Source organism: Calypte anna, chromosome 1, assembly GCF_003957555.1.
Source record: "Calypte anna isolate BGI_N300 chromosome 1, bCalAnn1_v1.p, whole genome shotgun sequence".
Taxonomy (NCBI): domain Eukaryota; kingdom Metazoa; phylum Chordata; class Aves; order Apodiformes; family Trochilidae; genus Calypte; species Calypte anna.
In genome coordinates, this window is record NC_044244.1 from 185,113,459 (window position 1) to 185,139,017 (window position 25,559).

The 25,559-nt window shown below is 35.0% G+C and overlaps 1 protein-coding gene across 1 annotated transcript in view; it reads right to left on the reverse strand.

Moving 5' to 3' along the window:
• The window catches only part of CNTN5 (contactin 5), a 310,996-nt gene that overhangs the window by 54,306 nt on the left and 231,131 nt on the right, over positions 1-25,559 (reverse strand). Inside the window, exons 11-12 of the mRNA XM_030449461.1 lie at positions 3,779-3,906; positions 2,711-2,886 (exon numbers count right to left, since the gene is read on the reverse strand). Coding sequence (XP_030305321.1) covers positions 2,711-2,886; positions 3,779-3,906 — 304 coding nt within the window. The remainder of the gene's footprint in view (positions 1-2,710; positions 2,887-3,778; positions 3,907-25,559) is intronic.

Sequence of the window (25,559 nt, forward strand, 5' to 3'; positions counted from 1 at the left end):
ACTTCATGCAAACAAAGGATATTATTTTTGTCAAATGTAGAGTGTTAAAAAACATTTTGTTCATGAAATTAATATTAATTTTATTCAGAAATGCAAAATGGGGATATAGGCAGAATTTTATCAGATATAAGTTTTCAAGTGCCTTCTTTCTGCATTCTTAAACCTATGTTTTTATCACATTGTGATATCACTCCTTTGAAGCTAAGTAGGTTTAAGGACATTACATGATAGAAAAAACAAAAAGAGTATTATTTATCTTGCTTTCTCCTAGTACCTTATCATGCTTTATGCTTTAACAAAGTAAAGAAATACATTTTCATCCTTATGATTAGTTTTGCTTATGTGATTAACAGAGATACAATTGACAACATTCCATAAATAAGTAGTTATGGGAATTATAGAAATTTTGTGTCAAAATACAAGAAATTTTCTATATTACTAAGATCACTACTTTTGAATTTTGTATCTCTCAACTGATTCATTAATACAAAAATCAAGATAGGCCTTTTGGTGAATGGAGAATTTTAATGGAGTATTTTAACTTCTGTTTTCAAAGAGGGAGAAGGATTCGTCATGTTATGTTTCCATAGGAGCATTCAGAAAAATTCCTTAAGGATTGTCTTAACAGAGTCATGTTTTGGTCTCTTTCTTCTGAAAATAAATGTTCCCTCTCCATCCCTCCTGTAAAGTGTTAAGAAATATTTTTTATCTCTCCTCTGGTTGATCCAAGCCTAACCTTCAGTTCTGTCTTTAGAGTGAAAACCAGAGAAGAAATGTTTTGACACTTAAAGAAGTTAAGAATGCAAGCAAATGAAGAAAACCCTGACCATCTCTTGGGTGAACAATCTTGTAAAGGCCAATCAAGCCAGTCCAATCTAAAAGTATCAGGGTCTGACTCTTTAGAGTTGCAGATCATTTCACAATTACAGCACAGTTTTAATAGTGAAAAGGTAGAATCTAATGTAATATTTTGCAAGCTATGAAATGCCTTCTTTTCATCCTGGTTTTGTTTTCTGAACAGTTGAAAGTTGTAAAAAAGTATGTTTTAGGAGAAAAAGAAAGCTCCTTGTGTGCTCCGATAAGAAGGGTGCAGGATTTTTACTTAATAACTTTTCTTATAATCCACTTAGTTATTTACACATTGAGCATTGCATTAGGACTGATTAATACCATTTTTGCTTAGTAAAGCAGCTGTGACTCTTTAGCAACATAGTGAGAAGGCAATAATAAACTCATTCTATAATAGCTGGTTAAACCTAGGAGGTTTTGCAAAATTTTAGTCATGGCTTTCTGTGTATTTCAGGGCTTTCTCTGGTAGAAATGAAACTAATGAAGGACTCTTGTTGACAGATCTATGAAATTCTGTTCTAAAAAATTGATGAAATTGCATTAAATGAGCTTTATTTTGATTAGAGAAATAACTTCGGAAATCTCTTCACCTGATGATTTTTCCCAGTAATTAAAAATTCCCTGAAACACACTGAAGGAACCATGTAAAACATTTTACTTTATTTTATTTATAATTAATACATGTAAATTAAGTCAAAAGGTAATCATAAGATGTTTTCCCAAATCAAAGAATGTTTAAACCTTGAATTAAAAAATAGAAATTACAGATTTCCCTCCTATACATTTAGTGCTGGATTTTCAGTATTGGACTTTCTCAGATAATGTGTGCCAAAAGAAAGCCTTCACAATAAGATATACTTTACATATGTTTTTTCAATTAAAAATCTGAGATAAAACTAAATTAAAAACAAAAACAGAAACAAAAACAAAAACAAAAAAAGCCAAACCCAAACCAAACCCAAACCAAACCAAGCAAAACCCAAAAACAACAAAACCAAAAAAACCCCCAACCATATTACAAAATGAATACAGTATGACTTCCATAAAGACAAGTAGAAAAGGAAATTGATTGCAGCTGACAAGATTTTTAATGCAAAGTTAACTTCACTACATTGTACTAAAATTAGGTACATTAACTTTTAAAATTTCCTGACCTTTGTGAGCTTCATTTTTCTCTGTTAAAATAGCATGGACATTTAATTTATATTTCATTAGAGGGAAGACTGAGGTAAGTTACTGTAGGTTTTATTTCCAAACTTGTTCACATTAGGATATTTCTTTCTACTTAGAAAAGCTCAAACCATTTCAAATGGTTTCAATTACTTTATCATACTGTTTGATCATAATGAATTGTTTTTGAATCAAGGAGTAATATTTCAAACTGGTAGATACATTTTTCCCATTGTGGTTGCACAGCTAGAACCTACCTAGTGCAGGGGAGCTGGAAAATAAAGCATACTTTATATTCAGATATCAAAATATATGCTAGCTACTAAAAGCATTGGGAGATGAGGGCATTCCATTAGCCATGTTATCTGAGAGAAAAACATCAATGCTTATAGCAACATCCTTTCTATATTAAAATCAGCAGAAGAATGTATGGAGGATTTTATTCTGGTTACTGTTCCCTCACAAAGGTCTTCAGATGTTTCACTAAATATAGGACACATAAGTTTACATTCAATATCTTCTTGTTTAAAAGTAATTGCAGAAATTCTAGTAAACTGCAGTTTGCACCTGCTGTAGCTAGGAGTTTACTCAATCATTAGTGAAACCAGAATTTGATAAATGTGAAACATGTAAAAGCGTGCAAATTTCTATCAGTTTACAGTATATAGATGACAAACACATGGTCACTTACTGCCTTGATGCTTTCAAAGTGTCCCCCTTCTTTTTCAAAGTCAATTGGCTGCCCATTGAGTGTCCAGTAAAAAGTGATATCTAATGTGCTGTCATGAATGGCTTTGCAACTGAGGACGATGCTTTCTCCAACTGTTAACTCTATCTTCTTGGGAGTCAGCTCTATTCTTGTAGGTTCTTGAAATATGGAAGGATTAAGAAGATTTAGATGGAAGTTTAGTAATAGTGTATGGCCAAAATGATATGAAGAAGTTCTGCTTTGTCTACTCAGGGTTTACATCTACTGTTTGTTTCAAGCACATAGTGTCAAATACTGAAGTATAATCATAATTCACTCCAAGACATGAGAGGTGAACAGAAGGTACAGCCAGTCTCAAGAAAACAATAAGGAAACAGCAAACTCTAGGACTTCTGAGATGGATAAATTCATTAATTTTACTAGTGTCAGAAAAAGCAGTTAATTTTGTTTAAGGCTGCAGTACCTATAATCTTGTGATTACATGGAAATCTCAGTTTTGTCACTTAAAATTAAAATGGATGTTTACAGGAATATGAAATGTAGGAAGAAGCTTGAAAAATGAAGTGTTGAACACCTAAAACTAAAACCCATCATCCCATGAGTATTCAGCTGTAAAGTGACAAAAATGTGGTTTAGAAATTAGTTGCATGTCAGTGAATTATTATTACTATACAGGAACAATCTTTCCTTAGATTTAATACTGATACAATCATTACTTTCATTACTTTAATCCTAAACCTTATTTCCATGCAGAAAGAGGTAGGGGTGAGTTCTCAAAGCTAAAATATGTTAAAAGTTGTGTTGATTCTTGTACTTACAGAATTACTTATAGTTTGATCGATTTTATTTAAAAACTAATTCTTCTGATGTACATCTATGATACAACAGCTGGATTTTGCAATATGGCTTAATTTTATTTGACCAGATGGAGGTAGTTAGTCCCCTTACATTACTGGAAATGTTTTTTTTTTTTATTCTGCCTGTACAATGCTGCTGTATGACCGGCTGGGCATTCTAAAGTGAAGTCATCATCTCAGTATTTCTTCATACCTTTAACAGATACTGATGCAATGATTTCTGCAGATCCAAATACATTTACACCTTGGCACGAGTACCGCCCTTCATCAGACTTGGAAGCATTGAGGATTTGCAGGCTCCCATGTGGAAGAATAGTTACCCTGAAAAGAATAAGTATATAAAGATATATAAATATACAAAACTATAAATATATAAATATAGCTCCCAGCCTAGCAGCTGAATTCCATGATAATGTCTTTCAGAGCTAATAAATAGGATTAAAGAATGCTGCTTCTATGGCAAGGGATGATGAAGATGATAACCAAGTTCTCTACTGTCTCAAAAAGGTTGTAATAAACCCATTTTATTCCTTCCCTTTGCTTAATTTGAAAAGTTTCAGGGAAGCATTGGTGAATTACTGTCCTTTGGCACTTATCAGTGTGGAATTTTAATGAACCTTTTGTTAAAAGTAGAAAAGGTGATTATTCATAATTTGTCTTTAAAGTTTCACTGCTATATTATTGTCAAATCACATTTCAATATCAAGCACAGGTTATTCCATTTAGAAAAAAATGACCTACAAATCAAATCTGAGAGCAATGTGAAGTAAAATGTAAAAAGGGACTAGAAAAAACTTAACATTATATCTAGTCTAAATATGATTTATGGTATCACTAAACAGCATAGGGATTTCAGTGATTTCTGCTTTTTTGTAGCTCAGAATTTTTCTTTTTTTTTAAACTTAAGTCTTGTATGATTGCAGCTCCACTACATCTCCAGGTAAGGAACCCCACAGAGGCACACTCATGAGAAAGATTGTTTAACCATTTACATTTAGGAGTTTCAAATTTTAGCTTTATTTACACAGTATTTATCATAAAGTCTACGAAGCTATGTAAAGGTGAAAATTACCCCATTTACTGTTCTAAAATGACAAAGCTCTTGAATGTATTATATGTTAAAGCTGTAGCACTGTAAGAGCAGTAAATTGTCATTGCTCCTTTGCTCTCTCTGCATTAGGGAAAGAGTCTAACCAAGGAGGTGGGTGACTCTTTGCCAGCAATGATGGGACTTTCAGTGGTACCTCTCCAGGGAAGGCTTTCTATCTCTTAATGCAGTGATTGGCACTTCTGCTGGGAGTACCCTGTGAAGGCTAAAATCAGAAATCATGGAGGGCACAATGCTGTAGTTTGCACTTGAGAACTATTTAACCAGGAGCAAAACACTTCTTCCATCCTAATTAAGAGGTTGGGCTCTTCAGCAGCCAAAAAAGGGAAGAAATTCCCTTTCTAGGCTGGACACTTTAAAAAGTGAAAGCTGAATTACCTTTGATTTAAATTACAGTGATTTACTAAAGACTTAAGATTAAATGATGTGCTCAAACTAAACCACTAATGTGAGACCACATATTTTTTATTCTTTTCCTTTTTTTTTCTGGAAAAAAAATACTCCTTTTTCTCTGACTCTGTGAAAAATGTTGTTTTGTTATCTGAAGCTTATAAACATTGTGGTAGAGAAAAGATAATTTAATTCCAATGAAAAATGTACTTCTATCCACTCCATATGTGAAACCACTCATTGCTCTCAGCAGAGAGACAAAAGAAAATAATAGCTTCAAACCAGAGTGGAGAAGAGGAAGGGCACGTCAGCTCTCAAATTCACCAGTGCAATCTGATGATGGATCTCCCATATTGCTCTAAACAAATATGTATTTTGTGATTCTGTATATGTATTTGAGGTACATTATTTGTTGAATGGTAATTTTATAGAAAACAAAATTATTTTAAGCAAATGCCTCTGCATCAGAGTTGTGAGGTTTTGTTGGTTTTTTTTTCCAAGAAATAAAAAGGTCTGAATTTTTGTTATAGTATGTTGTGTCTTGGAAGAAACAATCTCCTTTAAGAACTGACAGGGACATAAGCTTCCTTTCTCTTGGTGTAAGTTTTGCTTTTCCATAAAAATGCTCTGTGATCAATGCTCTGAGGGCATAATATCATTAGTATGACAATGGCCTTTGCAGAACAGTAATAATTTTCATCAATATACTGTCAGCATTGGACAAATGAAAGGACACTCCCACATTGTTTACAAATTATAAAGCTTAAACACAGCGTAAGTCCTGATATAAAACTCTTTTTCATTCTGAGCTTGGAGGAAAAGAAATCTAGATCCATATGGAAGTGTATTTAATGAATCTTAAACATATTATCAACTACATCTCTGTTTAGCTAAAAGCTCTTTTTATACATGAGGAAAAGAGTAATCACTCAATCAAAGGAATCGTAAGAAACATTTGCTGATGAATTATTTGGCTCAGAAATTAGTACCTTCCTTAAAATGCCTAGCATTCATCTTTTCACCCTTTTTTTGTGTTCAGGAAGAAAGCCAGAGGCTCGTTATGATGGAAACTGAAATTCTTTATTTATTCAGATAACACTTGCTGCACACAGCAGGAACATAGACTTCTCCTCCTTCCCTGCCAATATCTCCCAGTCATGGAGAGACCACCTGCATATTATGTCTGCATATTTTAATAAGAAAATACCATAGCAAAAGGCTTTTTAGCTTCACAAATAAAAGGGAAGCAAAGAGAACAAAAATGGGGATGGTGTAGAGTTAGGGAGAATTCAGGAAAAAATACCCTTAAATTATTAATTTATTAGAAACTGAGGAAAGATGATAGATATATGAATAGAGAAAGAATGGATGAGAGCTCAAGGGATAGTATGGAAATTTATTATAAATAAGAAAACCTCATTGTAACTACACAAAAGGAGAGAGATGTTGTCCATCCAAGGACTCCTAAATAACTGGCACATGAGCTTAGTGTTTCTGTAGAATATAAGCATGTTGGCTTAAGATCAATAGCAACAAAGTTTTTGCATGAGTTATTAGGGAAAAATAATCAAGATATGACGGCAAATGGACTTCAAATAAAATTCAAACTAATTTAACTAAGCATTAGACTAAATTATCAGACTAAATCAGAATCAGACTGAATTATAATATTTAATGAGAAGAAAAACTTTCTAGAGAAAAAAAATGCAGACTTTACCTTTCATGGGCTTCAGGAATTACTTTTATGCTGAAATTCATGTGACTGGCTAAATAGGTGTAATATATAAATTTTAAATAGTTAAGAAACTGGTTGAACAGAAGAGAATAAAAAGGTTTTTATGCAAGAAATTATTCTTTGTACTGTCATCTTATTTTCCATAATGACTAGGATACAAAAAGAAGGATGCTAGAAATTTGCTGAAATAAATAATTTGTTGACAATGCAAGATAAGCATATCACACAGAAAGGCTTTTGATGAGCACCAGACTCAAAGAAAATGGTGAATGTGGCTCTGAACTAACACCACCATGCAGCAAAGTCAAATGCAGTGCTAGAAAATATTATATACCAAACTGCAGCTCCTTATGTAAGTATTAATATAGAAGGTGCTGAAGAAACATAATCTGGAATAAAGGACGACTTTTATCATCAGTGTTCAGAAAGATTAATTCTAATCAAGATGGCACTTGGCAGGATGATGAGAATAACCAGGGAGGAGAGAAAACCTTTTGTTCCAGAGGCTGTAAAATGAAAAGTAAGGTTTCTGAATGTGAAATGAGGTTTTTTTACATGTTAATTCATGGATCTTGTCAGTAGTCAGTGGAGCCTCTATTAACAGTAAAAAAGTTCAGATGTCTAATTCACATTGTAGCTATCTACAGTCAGACATATGAAACTGAATCTCACCCTCAAATCTTGATTTAGTTCCCCAGTTGAAAAGTTCCTGTTACAATCTGACATAATTTGAGGGACAAGATCCCAGTTGCTGTTCCATCAAGAGTGTGACTTAGAAATTGATTTCCTCACTTGCTGTGGCTTTGGTTTATACAATGAAGCAGTTTGAACACATGAACTTCAGCTGACACTAAACTGGGTTGAGTGATTGAGGAGTGAATTGCTTTTAAGCAAGAAATATGTATCCAGCCTGTAGAATGGGACTAGAACTATTCCAGAGCAACTCAGTTTGTCAACATTTTGCTGCTCATATTGATTCATACAACCTGCTCATATAGAAATGGCTGATACGTATGTTAGACCCTTACATGGAGCTGACAAAGGTGCCATGACCTATAAGAGGATTTAACTGCTTTCAACACAGACACAGAGGTTTACAGCAGTCTCTAGTGTTCCTTTTTGAAGTCTAGATGTGAGCAAGGCTGACACTGTAGGACTCTCAAATGGCAATTCTCTGGGGGCAGCTGACTCAAACCCATAGTCTGATGGTAAAGACAGTTTAAAAAACTAAGGGATGTAAAGTCTGCCAATGATGGTGGTGTCGAGCACCAAGTCGAGCACCAAGTGTGATGCTGGTCTTTGAACTTAAACACCCACTCTCTCAGAAATCAATTAACTACTGCCTTCACTGTATGACCATGAAATTAACCACCCTTCCCAGAAAAAAAAAACCAAACCAACCAACCAACCAACCAAAAAAAAAGCTAAGCTGAAGTAGAATGTGAATTTCAAGGAGTATCTGATGTATTTTACCACTATGATTTTTTCTGAAATAATGCAGCTGATGGATACCCAGCTTGAAACACCTCTAGTTTTTCCAGTTCAGGACTGGACAAAGATTGACATTAGAAGGATATAAAATACTTACTATGGTTTTCAGACAGTATATCCAAGTGATGCCTTCCCAGTAAAATATTAACAGTCTGTACAAAGCTATTGTTCAGCAGTAACACTTAAGACTGGAAACAATCTTAGTACCTTTACTGAAACAAAAATGCATTAGATTGCACAGATCAGTCATTTAATCAATTTTGTTCTTTTACCAATAAAGTACATGCCAGGGAAAGTAAGATCTCTGATAAAGGATGTTCTATTTTATCTGAAAGGATGAAAATTCATACTGTTTACTGTTTGCATATGGGATTTTGATGTGAAGAGAAAGGTGTTCTCTGAGACCAAGTGTCTGCTGAGAAGCTGATGGATGGTAATCAGGCTCATAGGAAATGCCAAATCTTTGTTTACTGATGGTGCTTGGAAGACTTCTGTTTGGCAGTTCAAAATGTCATCTTTTAATCAGTGTTGACTGACAGAGAGGTGGGGAAAAGTACTGATGGAGATGAACAGAGTAGAAGGTCCTTTCAAATATAAATAAAATTAAGGGTCAGGTGATTCAGTCAAGATGACTGAATATGATATTTAAGAATTGCTCACATGGGGAGTTTGGCAGGATTTTAAAGAATTTTCATTAAAAAGCATCAATTTTTTTCCTTCCTGCTCTTTTAAGCCCACAAAATTTATGAGAGTGACTGTACTCTTTGGCCTTATTTTGAGGGAGAAGTTAAAAATAATAGGACATACAGACATCATTGTCTTGGTATAAAAAAGGGAGGTTTATTTTCTCCTCTGTATTGTGATTATTTTCCCTTTGATTAATTCTTAAGGATAAATGAAATGTATCCAGATATTTTTGTTACTCCACTGTCTCACAGACAAAATATTAATCCATTAATATATATTAAAAACTTCCATAGATGTTCTCAAATTTTATTTATAGGCAGAAGAGAACACACTGGCTCAGACAGTGGAAATTTACATCTCTCTTTCTCACCAGGGACAGTTTTACCTTGACCCACCAGAACCAGGATGTGCGTTTGTTTTTCCTATCACATGTAAAAATCAATGAGCAGAGACTTCCATCAAGATTAAGGTAATGAAAAGAGAAGCTCTAATTTTCATTCTTTTTGTCACGGTTTAACACTGGCGCAGCAATTAAACCGAATAACAGATGCTCTTTATTAATCTCTCCTTGATAAAGAAAGGAGAGAGAATAAGGGAGAGAGACTTATGGGTTGGAAACTAAACTACACAACTTTAATGGAACAGTAATGATAAATAGGAAAAATTACTAAATATATACAAATATACAGGAAAATGGATACCACGTTCCTCCCCCCTTTTCCCCCAATAACTCTCATGTCACCACCGAGGCTGCAGGGCAGCCCTGGGAAAACCCAGGCTGGACTCCCGGAGTCGGCAGCAGTCGGGAACTGGAGGCAGGAACACACAGATATGGGCTGGCACGGATCAGGACCACAGGCAGACGAATGGACGGAATCCTTCCAGGATGCCGGGTGAAGGAAGGGAAGCAGGAAATCAGGAAATCCGGCTTGGCCCTCGTGATGCCTCAAATTTATATTGAGTATGACGTATATGGGATGGAATACTGTTTGGTCAATTCTGGCATCTATCTTGTCTGTTCCTCCCCAAAGCAGGGCTGCAGGTGGAATCTCTTTACTCCTTCTGGAGGGTAAAATGTTTTCCTCAGAGCTGAGCAGTGTCCTTGGCTCTGCATACCAGTCTCTAGCAGTAACCATAAACATCAAGTGTTATCAGTTCTAGAAGCACACACTGTCTGAGAAACTTGCTGTTAATTTCAGCAAGTGCAACTACTTACAAGAGACTTAGCTAAAAGCAAAAAGTACAAGACAGAAAATCACCTTTATCCTGTCCCAAACCAGGACACTCTTGTATCATTCATAGTGGATCCTCACAAACAAGTATCTTGATGCTGTGGCTAGAAATTGTTGAAAAATTCTGTAACGGACCCTGGTGTCTGCGTGCTGAAGGAACTGAGCAGTTGAGGAAACAAAAGTTACAATTGCTACACAACCTTCAGGATTTTACTGAGGACCTGTACCACAGACAGTGATACAGTGTCTCAATCATAATAGAATTAAATTCCAGACAGCTTACTCTTGCAGCTTTATATTCTTTCAATAAAAATTACAGAATAAATAAAAAGAAGAGTTTGATTAGGCTACACATACTTTTACCTTTCTCTGTTTTCAATTTTTTTTAAATTATATTTTGACTTTATGCTTTATAAAGTCAATTTTTATAGGACCTTAGGAAAATAATCACAGCAACCAGGGAAACCTTAAAGTTAGTTAAGAGATTTGCAAACTTTAACACCTAAAGGGTAAAAGAAAAGCGTAAGTTACTGAAGCAGTGAGAAAATTTTCCTTGCATTTCTCACTGGAGTCTAAGGGCAGGAGTATGAAATTGGTCTATCTGCATGTTGGAAATAAGAACTTTAAAGATGCAAGGAGAAAAGCTGCACTGAATCATTTAGCCTGTGGCCCCTCATGGTGTTCTGATCTGAGCAATCTGTCATTTCATATTAGCTTGGGAATGGGACCTGTCAGTATCCTTTAATGTAGATTGCAAGGAATTGGTACAAGTGTTTGTAAATAGTTGAAACCTTTATTTCTCCTTGAATGGCTGTGGGCTGTCTCATGGCTTTCTCTTGCTCCTTCATAATAGATGCACAAGCCTCTAAATCTCACAGAAAATGGAAATGAGTTATTGCTATAGTAAAACCACTTAATTTAGCAGAATGCCATCTACTTTATATTTTTTTTTTAATTTTATCTCCCTAGATAGAGTTTTTTTATTTTATTTTAATGTTGTTGACCTAATTAGAAACAAGACTATGCTTGACCCAGTCTCTTGGCAAAACACAAAACTATTTGGATTTTCTTCACTTCAGATTTTCAAACATTTATAATAGTGCAATTCCTGTGTGTGATATCTTAGGTCATTGAAAGACTTATCATTAATGTTCTGCAAACTACTTCCAGCTCTATTTAAGGTAATCTATGCAAACAGCCCTTGGGCAGTTTTTTTCAAAGAAGCCACAACTGGGCCTCCTTTGTCCTTGCTGTTCCCTGCACAGCAAGGCTTGGGCAGGAAAATACACAGCTCTTGCCTGTGCAAATGGTGTTCACATATGTAAATGTAATTTCAAGTGGCTGACACTAAAAGTCAGGTTTTACTAGCAAATACAACTTCTTTCCAAGCATAGTGAATAAATATGATTTCTGATGTGTGCTCAGCAATAAAGCCTGGAAACTACCAATATGTCAGAACTGGCATGGTCTCTTGGAGTGCTTTTTTCTTTATATGAGTGGGCTGGTCGTTAATGTGTTTAATGGTTCTTCATATTAATGACTATACTCACACCAGTACTTAAGCACATTGCTTGCTTTAAAGACTCTGTTAAGAACATTACTGTCAGTTATGACATAAAGGTCCTACAATGTTAAAATCTGCCAGGGTATTAAACTGAATCATAGTCAACTGTAAATGAAAGAGAGGTTAAATAAGGAATCTATTACTCACAGAAATTAAACAAACAAGAATATTAAAATTAGTCTATATTTTCACTGGTATGCTCAAAAGACATCAACTGCTATATTTTGACAAATTTTGACAAATTCAAGGTGTTAACTGACACCTTGCCATTCTGTTCAAAATATTTTGCCTCAAAATGTGTTTGGCCTTTTGTAAGAAGGAAAACTTCAAGAATTTCTCAGAAGATATCTCAGGAAATTGTCTCACATAATAGGATGGGCCATTTATGGTCTTTTCCACTCTGCATTTTAGTCAAACATTACTTTAAAAGTGTCTGTGTTTGGTTTCTAAAAATGCTGAAATTATTCTAAAATTATGAAAATATAATTTTATGTTTTGTAAGATCTACATGGTAGCCTTGTACCAAAAATTAAAATATATTATTTTTTATATAATTTAATACATAATGATTTTTTTTTTACATCTTATTTCAATGTCAGAAATATTCTGCTGTGTAGGAAAGGTTCCTGCTTTTCAGTGGAAAGACTTTTATCAAAATAATTTTTTCCATGTTCCTAAGTGACAGCAATGAATTATTAACTTAGCGTGTTTTCCTCAGAAGCTTTAGAAATAATAAACTGCTTGCATGACTTCATAACTCCCTCAGGAAAAATAAAATACGTTGAAAACTTCAGTTACTTTAAGATATTTCCATGTCATACTTGTTAGCTAGAAAAGCAATATTACTACTTGAAAGCAGAGCTGGTATTCAAGAGGTAAAATTCAAACAGACTGCATGCTCTAGGGAGCAGATCTCTAGCCAGTGTAAAATGACATTTTTTCAAACTACATGGATCTGTGTCAATTTATACTAGAGGAAGACAGAGCTCTAAACAGTCAAGCTAACAGTCATCTATCTAAACCATTATTACTGTAAGCTCTGTAACACCCAGTCTTGTTGAACCTGCTTTCCAATGTTGAAACATCTATAGCAGCACTACAATCAACATCAAGTAGTATGTCCATGTAACACAGAAATGAAATTTAATCTTTCACACCTCCCTGAGAATTATTTTGTTAGAGATATCATTACAGCTCTTATGTGAATAGAAGCATAGGGTGGATGAGACTAATGGCCCACTTCTGCATTAGACCTCTGGTCTATGGAAAAAAAATGAACACACACACACACACACACACACACACACACAAAGCCCAGAACAAAAAGCCTCCCCATAATATCAATATAGTCTGTAATAAATAAATATGTATTATTTAAGACCACTCTGATGGAACTGTTTTCTACTTTTTATTGCTCTCTCCCTTGTGTACATAGTCACCTAATTAAGTGTCATTAGGAGCTGAATACTATAATCCCATGCAGGATGGCAAGGTACCAGCAATCAAAGTGACTGCTTGCAGGAGAGGCTGGCTGTTCAGAATCAAAACAGCAAGAGAACTCTGAATCCATCCAAATTAGTCAGATGGAGGTCTGAAAAAGATTAGGGATTAAATACATGCTTTTTATATCTCACTGATATACTGCATAAAAAATCTGCCAAAATATGCACCTCCTTGACTGTCATTTCTAGGAATAGACAGCAGAATGAGATCTGCTCAGTGTGTGAGGGCTGAGATCATTTTAATAACATGCTGGTACATGCTATTAATGTATCAATCTGTTAATTTCTTACTAAGTATGTTTGAATCTGAGTGCATTTTTCAAAACTGTGGTTTCAACCATCTCGTATGTGCAATCTCAGTGCAGTTCAAAGATGGAACAAAAGAAGATTGTAACAGCTTCCACGTCTTCAGAACAAACTGATTCTGTTTTCAACTGGAGAGGCTCTAATTATAATTCTGTCATATGGCAGTTACTATTAGATCTTGAAAGAATGAAGACTTATTACTTCTATGACTCCCCTGCCTCTGGAAGAGTGTGCAAAGTTTGTATTTATTGCATGTTTGCCCAGGTAGAAATTCTCTGGGAGTAAACTCCATTTGCAAGATGAACATTCAGCTTGGATCAATTTCTTCCTTATTTTTTCACAAATTTATTTGTAAGATGCAATGCTCCACAGAAATGCTAGGCTTCTATTTCTGTTGTGAAATGGCCCCTATTTTCTCCCCTTATAATTAACTATAAGACCTCAGTTGGAGTACAGTCTAGTTTGACAAACTGTGTTCATAAAAGATACAGATCTAGAGGGGATAGAATAAGGAGAGAGAATAAAAGAGGGTTTTTAAAGCAAAAATGACTTCTGAAAATGGGAAAGGAATAATTTGATCATATCAGGTTTGAATTGTTTTAGCTCTAAAATTATAAAATATGTTTGTGAAATTGTCAACTGTAAACTGTATATAACAAAAATGGTATAGATCAATATAGTGATAGAAAAGATCAAACAGTATAATTGGTCCTGCTTTGTACTGAGAGATCCCCGTTAATTCTCTGGTTATTCAAATGAGAGATCACCATGCTGTGAGCTGTAAAGGGTAGTCCTTATCTTTTTGCTCAGTTCTGTAATAACTCTGAGTTTACCCTTGGAATTTCTTGTATTTCTTTCTTCCGTCACCTTCATTGACAGTTAGATATAGTGGAAAAGATCTAAATAATTTGTCAATGCTTCCAGAAAGAATCAAAAAGAATGATCCATGGTTCCATTTTCACTTCAGACTAACTTCGCACCTTGAGACAGGAGCTTTAAAGTGGAGAAGTCTGCACCATAGAATAGGCTTCACAAAAAATGTGAGAAGTGAATGCACACACTTGACAATAAACTTTCTTCTCCAGTCTCTTGAGGCTTCCCTAATCTAGCTTTATGATATGGTGACATTAGCTATAGATTTCTTCACTGTTTGCACCCATCACACTTTCTGACAGCAATCTTGATGAGTGGTGTGCTTAGAAGTCAGTAGCCCTGGTTGTTTATTAACATATTAGTGCATTATGAACAGTAGTGCATCCATGCAGAATAAAGGCTTTACTGTTTCTGTAACATATACAAAATCATCCAGGAATGTTTAATCTGAAAGACAGCTTTCCTAGAATATTACTTGTTCCTTATTGATATATCTCTGTAGTTATGTTTCTCTTTTGATCCCTTTTTAACCCTTTGATCCCTTTGATCTCTTTTTAACCCCTGGGTTAACTATCATACTGACAGGGTCTTGGAATGTTTAAACTTTTATGAGTAGTTAGAAAAAATTACCTAACTGCAAAGCTAACTGAGGTACATTAGATTTCTTACACTTTTTGAAAGGAACACTCTGACCTGTGCATCTTGCACGAAGGAGAGACAATCAGTTCAGCAGAGATGCTGCTTAAAAGCATTGGCTCAGCACAAAACAAACTTCTAGAAATGTAAACTTGTAGGAATTGTAAATAGGTTTTTCACTATAATGAACTAGGATCCTAGGGACACCAGTTCTCATATCAGCTGAATTAATTTTTCACTCTGGAAGAGAATCTGGTACTATGGCTGGAACATTAGGTAAAACAGTTTCTTTCTTTCTAGTATTCCAAGGTGAAATACAGTCTTTTAACTGGGAAAAGACAGTTAAAAAGACACGTGCTCTCTCTAGAAAACTGTATTGCCACTAATAATAAGGGTGAAAAGGGTACAAAGTTTTTAATGACAAATAATCTATTGATTTGGGTTGCTTGAATCTTAAAAGCTTTACTTAAATTTGGAATACCTTGCACTTCAGCTTCAACTCAAAAGATCTTGATTGGAAGTTGTAGTAACAGTTCAGGAAGTGTTTATCTTTAAAACTGACTTATCTGTCTACAGCTACATCGCTGTGCATGAGAGAGAACAGATGGAATTACTCCAGTGACATGTTACATGCAACAGAGCATAAAACATAATAATAGTGATACAAAGAAAAAAAGTCAGTGGCAGTATCTGTGATACTCTGCCAGGCTGCTCCTAAAGATGGTTCGTGTTTTAGATTGGGTTACCCTACCACGCACAATGGGATCATCATAGACCCATTTCTCCCATTTCTCTCTGGGAGAAACTCTGTGTGAAAAAACAGTGCCCTCAGGCTCAGCCCATTTTGCATTATGCACAGGCCATCCATAACTAGCATCTGCCTTCTGTCTCTCAATGTCTGTATTGCTTTTGCAGTAATGGCAAATTGTGATAGACACACACTCTGGAGAGGAGTAGGGACATAGCAAGAATGAACCAGTGAGGCATTTAAATAGAAGATGCAATTGCTACTGTTGTGATGCTGGATGCCCACAACATTTCAAGGACTGGTATTCATCTTTTCTTTTCTTTTCTTTTCTTTTCTTTTCTTTTCTTTTCTTTTCTTTTCTTTTCTTTTCTTTTCTTTTCTTTCTTTTTCTTTTTCTTTTCTTTTCTTTTCTTTTCTTTTTCTTTTCTTTTCTTTTCTTTTCTTTTTCTTTTCTTTTCTTTTCTTTTTTCTTTCCTTTTCTTTTCTTTCTTTTCTTTTCTTTTCTTTCCTTTTCTTTTCTTTTTCTTTTCTTTTCTTTTCTTTTCTTTTCTTTTCTTTTCTTTTCTTTTCTTTTCTTTTCTTTTCTTTTCTTTTCTTTTCTTTTCTTTTTCTTTTCTTTTCTTTTTCTTTTTCTTTTCTTTTCTTTCTTTCTTTTCTTTCTCTTTTCTTTTCTTTCCTTTCCTTTCCTTCCTTTCCTTTCCTTTCCTTTCCTTTCCTTTCCTTTCCTTTCCTTTCCTTTCCTTTCCTTTCCTTTCCTTTCCTTTCCTTTCCTTTCCTTTCCTTTCCTTTCCTTTCCTTTCCTTTCCTTTCCTTTCCTTTCCTTTCCTTTCCTTTCCTTTCCTTTCCTTCCTTTCCTTTCCTTTCCTTTCCTTTCCTTTCCTTTCCTTTCCTTTCCTTTCCTTTCCTTTTCCTTTCCTTTTTCCTTTCCTTTCCTTTCCTTTCCTTTCCTCCTTTCCTTTCCTTTCCTTTCCTTTTCCTTTCCTTTCCTTTCCTTTCCTTTCCTTTCCTTTCCTTTCCTTTCCTTTCCTTCCTTTCCTTTCCTTTCCTTTCCTTTCCTTTCCTTTCCTTCCTTTCCTTTCCTTTCCTTCTTCCTTTCCTTTCCTTTCCTCTTCCTTTCCTTCTTCCTTTCCTTTCCTTTCCTTTCCTTTCCTTTCCTTTCCTTCCTTTCCTTTCCTTTCCTTTTCCTTTCTTTCTTTCTTTTCTTTTCTTTTCTTTTCTTCTTTTCTTTTCTTGCTGCTGCCAGCCACAAGCTCTCTGGTGGATTGGATGTAGAGACCCTTAGCTGATATTTATTTATCACCATAATTCTAGGTATTCATCATTACATCCCACTGGGAGAACATATACTCCCAGATGATACTGATGATCAGCTGTGGATTTTAAAGATACGAACTGTCATGGTTGCAATGCCACACCACATTAACAGTGACCACTAGAGAAGATCCCATGTATGTTTAGAGGTAGCAGTGAATTGTGTAGCATTAGCTGTGTCACACCTACTGACTGGTGTGCAGTCACTGGGGTCCCTGCTGATGTGATTGCAATGGAAAAATCTAATGCCAAAACCTGGCTTGTTTGCTCCTTCAAGGAGTGAAGGTAGCATTAGGGTTTTTATGTAGCACGCAACTCCAAGACTTCCTGTCTCTCTTCACACCAACAGCCTCATTAAATATGCATCTTCTCTCATCAGCTCTGACACAAGAACATGACACTTCTTCAGTGACATAATCTTCCCTGTTTTCCTAAATTCTGTGTACTTTCTTCCACCTTTTTTTTCTTCTCAGTCTTTCATCACTAAATCTCTTTTGCTGCACAAAACAGCATGCTGTGTCCTTCTTAACTGTTGCCCCACCAACTTCTCCACTTACCTGACTTATGAAATACAATGACATTAGCATGGAGTTAGTAACTTAGAGTGTAGAAAACAGGATTTAAAAGTTACTGTGGCTATGGGGATAGCCAACTGCCTGATATGCTGTTGTCATGTAATCAGAAAGATAGACTTATAGGAAAACCCCATTTTATAAGTTTATATAACTTCAGCAAGCTCCCTTCTCAGGATGGCAGAGCAAAGCACTGAATCAACAAAGATGTCCCTACTCACCATACAACCACATCCCACTTTTGCACACAGAATTAGTTTCTAAAGCCATTAAAAAATACTTTCTATCCCTTTTTAACAACTTTACTTGTGTACTCCAAATCTATCAGAACAGGTGACTGCTTCCCAGAGACCTACCAAGGCTGAGCTAAGTAAAGCCAGGAGTGTGACTGGATCCTTAAAGCAAATAGTGACAACATCAGTTTTGTCTGTCATTTTGTAGTTCACTATATCAGTATCCCTCTTTCCCTCTCTTCTGAGGTCTGGAAACACACACAGGTTGGGATCAGAGGCAATGAAAAGAAATATATTTTTCCCAGGGATAGAGAGGACTACATACAGAGTTTCTTGAAACCTGATGAAAGATTGCTGAATCAAATGCTAACCTGAAGGGAAGGATGAGCCTTTCAAGGACACAGTAGATGGGGATAATCTGTTAATAGCTTCTCTTTTCTGTCACCAAGTTTTCTTCATTTTAAAATGTTCCTTGATTTTATTTCACTTCTAAGAAAACATAGCTCCTGTGGTTCATAGATTTTTGGTGCTTTATGGGTGCTCACTTAGATTGAAATTTATAGACAAAGCCTCAAAACTCCAGTTGACTCATGCTCCTGTCACACTGATGTACATTTCTGTTGAACAGATGTTACACTTGGAACCTCATCCATCAATTTTTCCTTAATTTTTGAGTGTTTGGACTTGTAATATTTGCAGTGCTCTTCACACAACAGCTTGGATGACTATAGCATTGTTTACGAACTACACAAAGGTAGAGGAATATAAAGAGCAAATGACCTCCCTTTTAATTAAAGATTTTCATAACTCCTTCCAAGGAAAATCAGCAAAAGCAAAGAACTTTTTAATAAGATCATTTTGTTTACTTCCTTTATTGCAAGTGGAAACCTAAGTTGTCATTCAGCAACTTTTTAGCTGTTCCATTCCTGTGGAAGGGAACACAGTAAGGTAGACAGGTTCCAAGATTACATGGAATTCTGTTAAAGGGCATCAATAAAAGACTCCAACCTCTGGGTTTATCTTTATTGTGAAGATATTTTGATTTGTACCTTAAAATATAGAATCTAATGAGTTTCCTGCTCAAGCTGTTGGTATGAATTGGGAGACATCTGAATAAAAACACATTAGCTCAGTTCAAGATCTTTTAATAACTCAGTAACACCTTTTTGCGTACTCTGCCACTAATCTTCTACAGCCATCCCTCATATTCATAAAATTGGGCTTTCAGTACTTAAAAAGGGCTTATAAGAAAAAAGAAGACAAACTTTTCAACAGAGCCTTTAGGGATAGGAGGAGGGGTAATGGTTTAAAACTAAAAGAGGGTAAATTCAGACTCTATACAAGGAAGAAATATTTCATTGAGGGCAGTGAAACACCGGATCAGGTTGCCTGGAGAAGTGGTGTCTGCCCTATTCCCAGTAACATTCAAGGTCAGAGCCAGAGGTGTTCTGAACAGCCTGATCTATTTGAAGATATAATTATAGAACAATTTAGTTTGAAAAGACCTTTAAGATCACTGAGATCAACTGAGATTCAAGAGTTGGATGTTGTCCCTGCTCATTCAGGGAAGGTTGGGCTAGATGACCTTTAAAGGTCTCTTCAAACCAAACTAATCTATGATTCTATGCAAATAGGAACAGGTAATAGAAAAGAAGAAAACAGTTTAGCAACAATTAAAGTACCATGGGTTTTGTCTCACACAAAAGGAGATGCAAGAATTTAGAATCAATGCTCAGCAAGTTGAGTATAATTACTTCTGTAATCTAAGCAGGGAAGACACATTCTATGCCTGTAGTCTGTAACAAAACAAATGGACAGCCTGCCTCTTCAGTAGTTCAGCAGTGACACAAACAGTAGATAAATCAGTTTGCTAATCAGTTGGTCCTACTGCCCAACATGAAGTACATATGGATTTGCAGTAATTAACCTTGCAAAGGGACATTAGTGATCACTACACCTGCATGAAGAGTTTGGGACTTCTGGAGTCATTTATGAACCATGATTCATTGACTGCTCTTTCACAAACTACTGTTTCAACCTAATTGAGATTTGAAGTGACCTACTAGATGAAGAAAATTGGGACGTTAGAGCATCTCTCTTATGAGGAAAGGCTGAGAAAGCTGTAACTCTTTAGCCTGGAGAAGTCTGGGGTGAGACCTTATTAATGCCTACAAGTATCTAAAGGGTGGGTGCAAGGAGGATGCAGCTGCTCTTCTCAGTAGTTCCCAGTGATACGACAAGAGGCAGCAGGCATAAGCTAAATATAAGAAAAAACTTCTTTACTCTGAGGGTGACAGGGCGCTGGAACAGGCTCTCCAGGGAGGTTATGGACTCTCCTTCTCTGGAGATATTCAAAATCTGCCTGGATGCAGTCCTGTGTAATGTGTGGGATACTGCTTTAGTGGGACAGTTGGACCAGATGATCTCTAGGGGTCCTTTCCAACTTGGATAATTCTGTGATTCTGTGATTTATAAGCTTTTCTTGGTCAGGCTGGAACTTGTGTTATTTATAATTTGTCTCTCCATGTTTGGTATTTATTTAATCAAACAGTGATTCTCTAAATTACTAACCACATCTTACCTCAAGGCTTGATGACTGTTAGACAATGGAATTCATTAAGAGGGAAATTACTGCCATCCTTGCAAAGATATACAAATAGCAGTGGAGGTACAAGACAATTTTCTTATTACTTTCTAAGCAGTTGCTTGCAAGGGCCAGGCACTTTAATGACTTTTGCTTAGGGAGGACAGTGGATATTAGAAAGGAGTTTGAGAGTACCATATGGGATTGAGAAGGTGACCATTTGCAGTCTGGGCTTCCTAAGGAGAAATACCAGATATTGTCCAAACTACTCTACTATTTGGGCACTGTGATTGAAAACTCAGAATCAGATTGTAAACTAACTATCACTGGTAAAGCAGTATTGAAATTATCAAAGAATAAAGTACATGTTGGAGCCCTTAGGCAATGTTGTAATAAAAAAATAAAAACCAAAGGGTGAGATGAAAGATTCCTGCTCACTTTGACTATAAAGGAACCTTATATCTGGAGGCTAATATCATGTCTTCTGCATTTATTTTCATCTCAATCTGAGAATGTTTATGTTATTGATATTACACATCATCATAAACTCAAAGCCCAAAGTTCACTGGAAAGCAAGGGATTTTGAAACAAGAGATAGGTTTGATCCTGTTAGACAATTTTCTGATCTGGTTTCACATCTGAGAGCTTGAAGATACAATGTTTGAGATGTTGAACAGGCTCAGCCACACTTTGATTTTTGCAATTGTGTGATCAGTCAAGTTTTTAATTTTCTTTTTGGAGAAAACCCAATTAATTTCTATGTTCAGCTTTAGGGGTAGGTACATTATGAAGGAAATTTTTTGGCTGATGCTGCCTGAATTCCAAACTCAATAAGAATTCAGCAGCCCACTACTTGCATGTTCATTAACACAAGAAAAATGTAGACCAACAATAAATTATTGGATGTAGCACTGGCCTTGCACTGTAATCTTAGCTATAATGGTAGAGAAGTGTGTTAAAAATATAAATTAAACTCATTTCCTTTCCATATGTGTGACCACAGGAAAGAAAAAGAAAAAAAATATTCTACAATAATATTCTGGTAGTAGATAATTAGATAATTTTCAAGTGCTCTAGAGATAATAACCTTAATCTAACTCCATAGTATTAGCCACATTTTGGGTTCAAACTTTCTATAGGATAATATTTCCTCAGATTCCCATGGGTTTTGGAAAAAAAAACCTGATCGTATTTCAAACTGAATATGTCAAAAATGGTTTTATTATTCAACATTCCACATCATTAGACATAAAAAATGTAAAATATCTATGTTCTGTAACACTGTAAAACTTAAAGTACAGTTTGGGTATTCTGTAAAAGTACTCGCTATGAGAATGGAATTAATAGAAAAAAATATTTTTTGATTGAGCATAATGAATTTAAAAAAAAAATTGAAAATAATTCGATAGGTTTTATCTGGCTCAGCTTTGCAGCAAGTCAAAAAATCTACTTCCAAATAAATGACAAGCTTTACTCCTATTTGTAAATTATATTACTGATCACTATTCCTTTGTATGGAAATGTGTTTAAATAATTCATAGCTTTTTGAACAGAAATGCTGAAGTTCTTTGGAGTACTATTTTCATGTGCAATAGGTTGCATGTTAGGCAAAAATCACCACATTCATCAGAAAATATCAAGTATTAGTAAAAAAAGGATTGCATTTAGCTTTAGCCTGTGTTCATCAAGTTTTACAGATTGAGTCATGTTTCAGTCAATATGCATCTCACTAATTATTTTATTATAGAATTACCATTTTCATCTTTGTAAATGCCAAATTAATTAACCATTATGCGTCAAAAATTAATATCTTAGCAATTAATGACTTGCATTTCATTGTATGCTGCTACGCTAGGTCTTTATGTTGAGATAACATAAGCTTTCAACTAATTTAGCTAATAAGAATCTCTTGAAATGGAATTCACAAATTCAGAAATTCAATGTAAACGTTCCTATGACTGACTGAAGACAGATAAGACATAGATAACTGCACTTGAAAACAGATCTGCTTCGAATGGAAGCATGGGTTGCTAAAAATATCTTACAAAGGCAGGGTATATTGAATCCAAACTTACTATGTTCTAGTTGGAATTTATGCAGTAACTGCATCTTTATTTAATTATCTATAAGCAGGTAAAACAATTGTTTCCAATTCCTAGTGCAAACGGATCTCATTCTATCATTCCACTATCTCTATGGATCCTTTTCCACCATAAATTTCAGCCTGATGGAGAATTTTCATCCAATTAGTCAAAACTCAAGAGTTTATGACTTATGTTTTTGTTGGCTTTCCAGTAGCATGGGAGAGACTACTCAAGTCACACTAAGTTTACTGAGACTTCAGTTATTTTTTTAAAAAAATCTGAATCAACAGAGAGTTTTTGTGCTGGCTTTAGTGTTTTCTTACATAGTTTCAGCATGTTTGCTTTCAGAAAAGGAATTTTAAAAGTGCATTTATTTGTTTTATTGTGAGTCACAGCTATAAGAGGAGCTTCAGTCAAGAAGCAAAATTTCACCAGTATAGGACACAGTGCTTCCACAGTGTAGGCTCTATCACTTTAATGTGGATTTTACTGACATAATCTTAACAGAATAGGTTTGAACTCAGTACATGTAGGAAGTGAAACTGCTCATGTATCACAGGACAGGAATTTGGATGTATATATCTATTATTTAAAATCCATATGTTAACATAAAAAGAAAAAATGGTCATTTTTATCTCAGTAGTAAAACTTCCCTACTGCCTGATTTTCAGTTTTGATGTCAGATGAAGAGGGAAGTCTTCTCAGTTGTAGATGAAGTATCTCAATGACTGTAAAAACTGCTTCTAATTTTTCTCTGTCTTTGACATAGACACTTCCTCAGTTTCAAACTGGTTAAACACTGACAATTAAACCACTGGCATAACATCACTTTTTCATTTTTACAATATATATTCATTTTCACATATATATAATTCCTTTCTACCAGAGAATCATGTGAATGTAGCTCAAATATTTTTTGTAATCCATCATGAGGTAACAATGGCATCACCTGGTTCTATTTAACTGTGGTTTCTGGTGATAATTATTAATCTGAAATAATTCTGATCAATGTCCAGAAAGACTATGAATTCAGAAGACAAAAAAGGTAAAATTCTTACAATAAATGCTTGTAGATTTAGAACATCTGAAGAAAGTAATCCCAAAATTTATTTGATTTTTAGCTGTATTCTTTGGCTAACAAAAGATACTTCTTTTCCTTTCCCTTGCTTTATTTCATTCTGCAAAAATTGTGGATTAAGAATTTAGTCATACAATAACTCAGAATTTCCGACAATACTTTCATAGCTCTTTGTTGAAAATATAGTGGTTTTTCTTAGTTTTCATTTAGTAAATGTTTATAGGTAACATCTATTTTCTCACTTAAACCAACACAATATAATGTAATTATTTATCAAGAGAGAAGGGAGATGGGATTTACTATTATTTCTAGTTTTAGATATTTGTGATTAATGCAGATATATGGGGTGTGACCATATAAATAGAAATAAACTCCTACATTTATTAAATTTGTATTTTAACTCTATAAAGACTGAAGCACTTTGATTCCAAAGAAGATGTCTAGTTCAAGCTCAAAATAGGAGGAACAGAAAGAGTTTTCTCCAGAATTCCAATGCACAGATAAGAACTGTGCTGTTGCATAAGAAATAAAAAAAATGCCAGTATAAAAAAAAATGATAAAGTGTATGTTCAAACATGAAAATAGAAGTGTCAACCTCAGTTAGTATTTTGAATAAAAAAGAAGAAATATTCAAAGACTAAGAAACCTAATTTAAATTCCCAACAGCAGCGTTTGGGTGAATTTGCCAGATACAGCTGAGTAAACTGGATAAATAATTTTTATAAATTTAACTCAATAACACAGAAATACGTGGGTATGGAACAGTGTATTTCTAACAGCACAGATAATGGTGACAAGTCACATACTGAAATCAAATGAAGAATGAGCAGTAATGAACAAAGGACTAAACCTTATAGCACATCAAGGAACATATACAACAAAGTGGATGAGGTGTTATTATGTTAAACATAACTGGACCAAGCCCAAACAAATTACCATGAACACAAAAGGTAGAAATTAATAAAAACATGCCGTGGGACAAAAAGGTGCAGAAACTTCAAGAAAAGGTGTGTACAGCTTCTAGATTGGATCTGTACAAACTGCTCACTTGCAGGTGCAAATTTGTCTCTTTCTCTTCCTGGCTTTCTTAAATTTCTAAATCTATACATTTATTTAAATATCACCAGTTCTTAAAATATAGATTATACCTCAAAATGTGATAATTGATGAAAGTTCTGTTAGTATTTATTATAAAAACAAAACAAAACAAAACAAAAACCCCACCAAAACAACCCACCCAAAAAAACCGAAAAAACTTGAGGCTGGGTATGTGATTATGTCTGTAAAATACAAAGAATCACCTACATGATTGTTTGTGCTGAAGTCTAAGAATTTAGAATATGTATGTTACAAATTTTTGTAGTACCTTAAATTTCTCCTGATATTTATCTCTCTCCTGAAGGTTTCCTGGGGAGCCTTGTCTTCTCTGGCCTGAATAACCCCAGCTCTCCCAGCCTGTCTTCATGGGAGAGGTGCTCCAGCCTTCTGATCACCTTTATGGTTCTCCTCTTGAAATTTTGGTAACTGATGTTCCCATCTCAGTGGTGAAGGTGGCCCATACTTTTTGGACACCCCACAGGTGGCAGGAAGCCAGAGAAAGCATAAAGATATTATGATGCACAGTCATAGACAGCTGACATTTCCCTTGCTGCCACTGGTATTCCAGGGAAAGTACCCCTACCATGTGCTGTCTTGCAGAAGACAAGATGGCAAAAATCCCTTCAACAAGCAATGATTACACTCATGGAACAGTAAATACAATAATAATCCTGTGACCCTTCACTTTATTTTTTTGTTATACAAGTTATTTCTATTATTTTATGTTTTGCATTTTACTTAA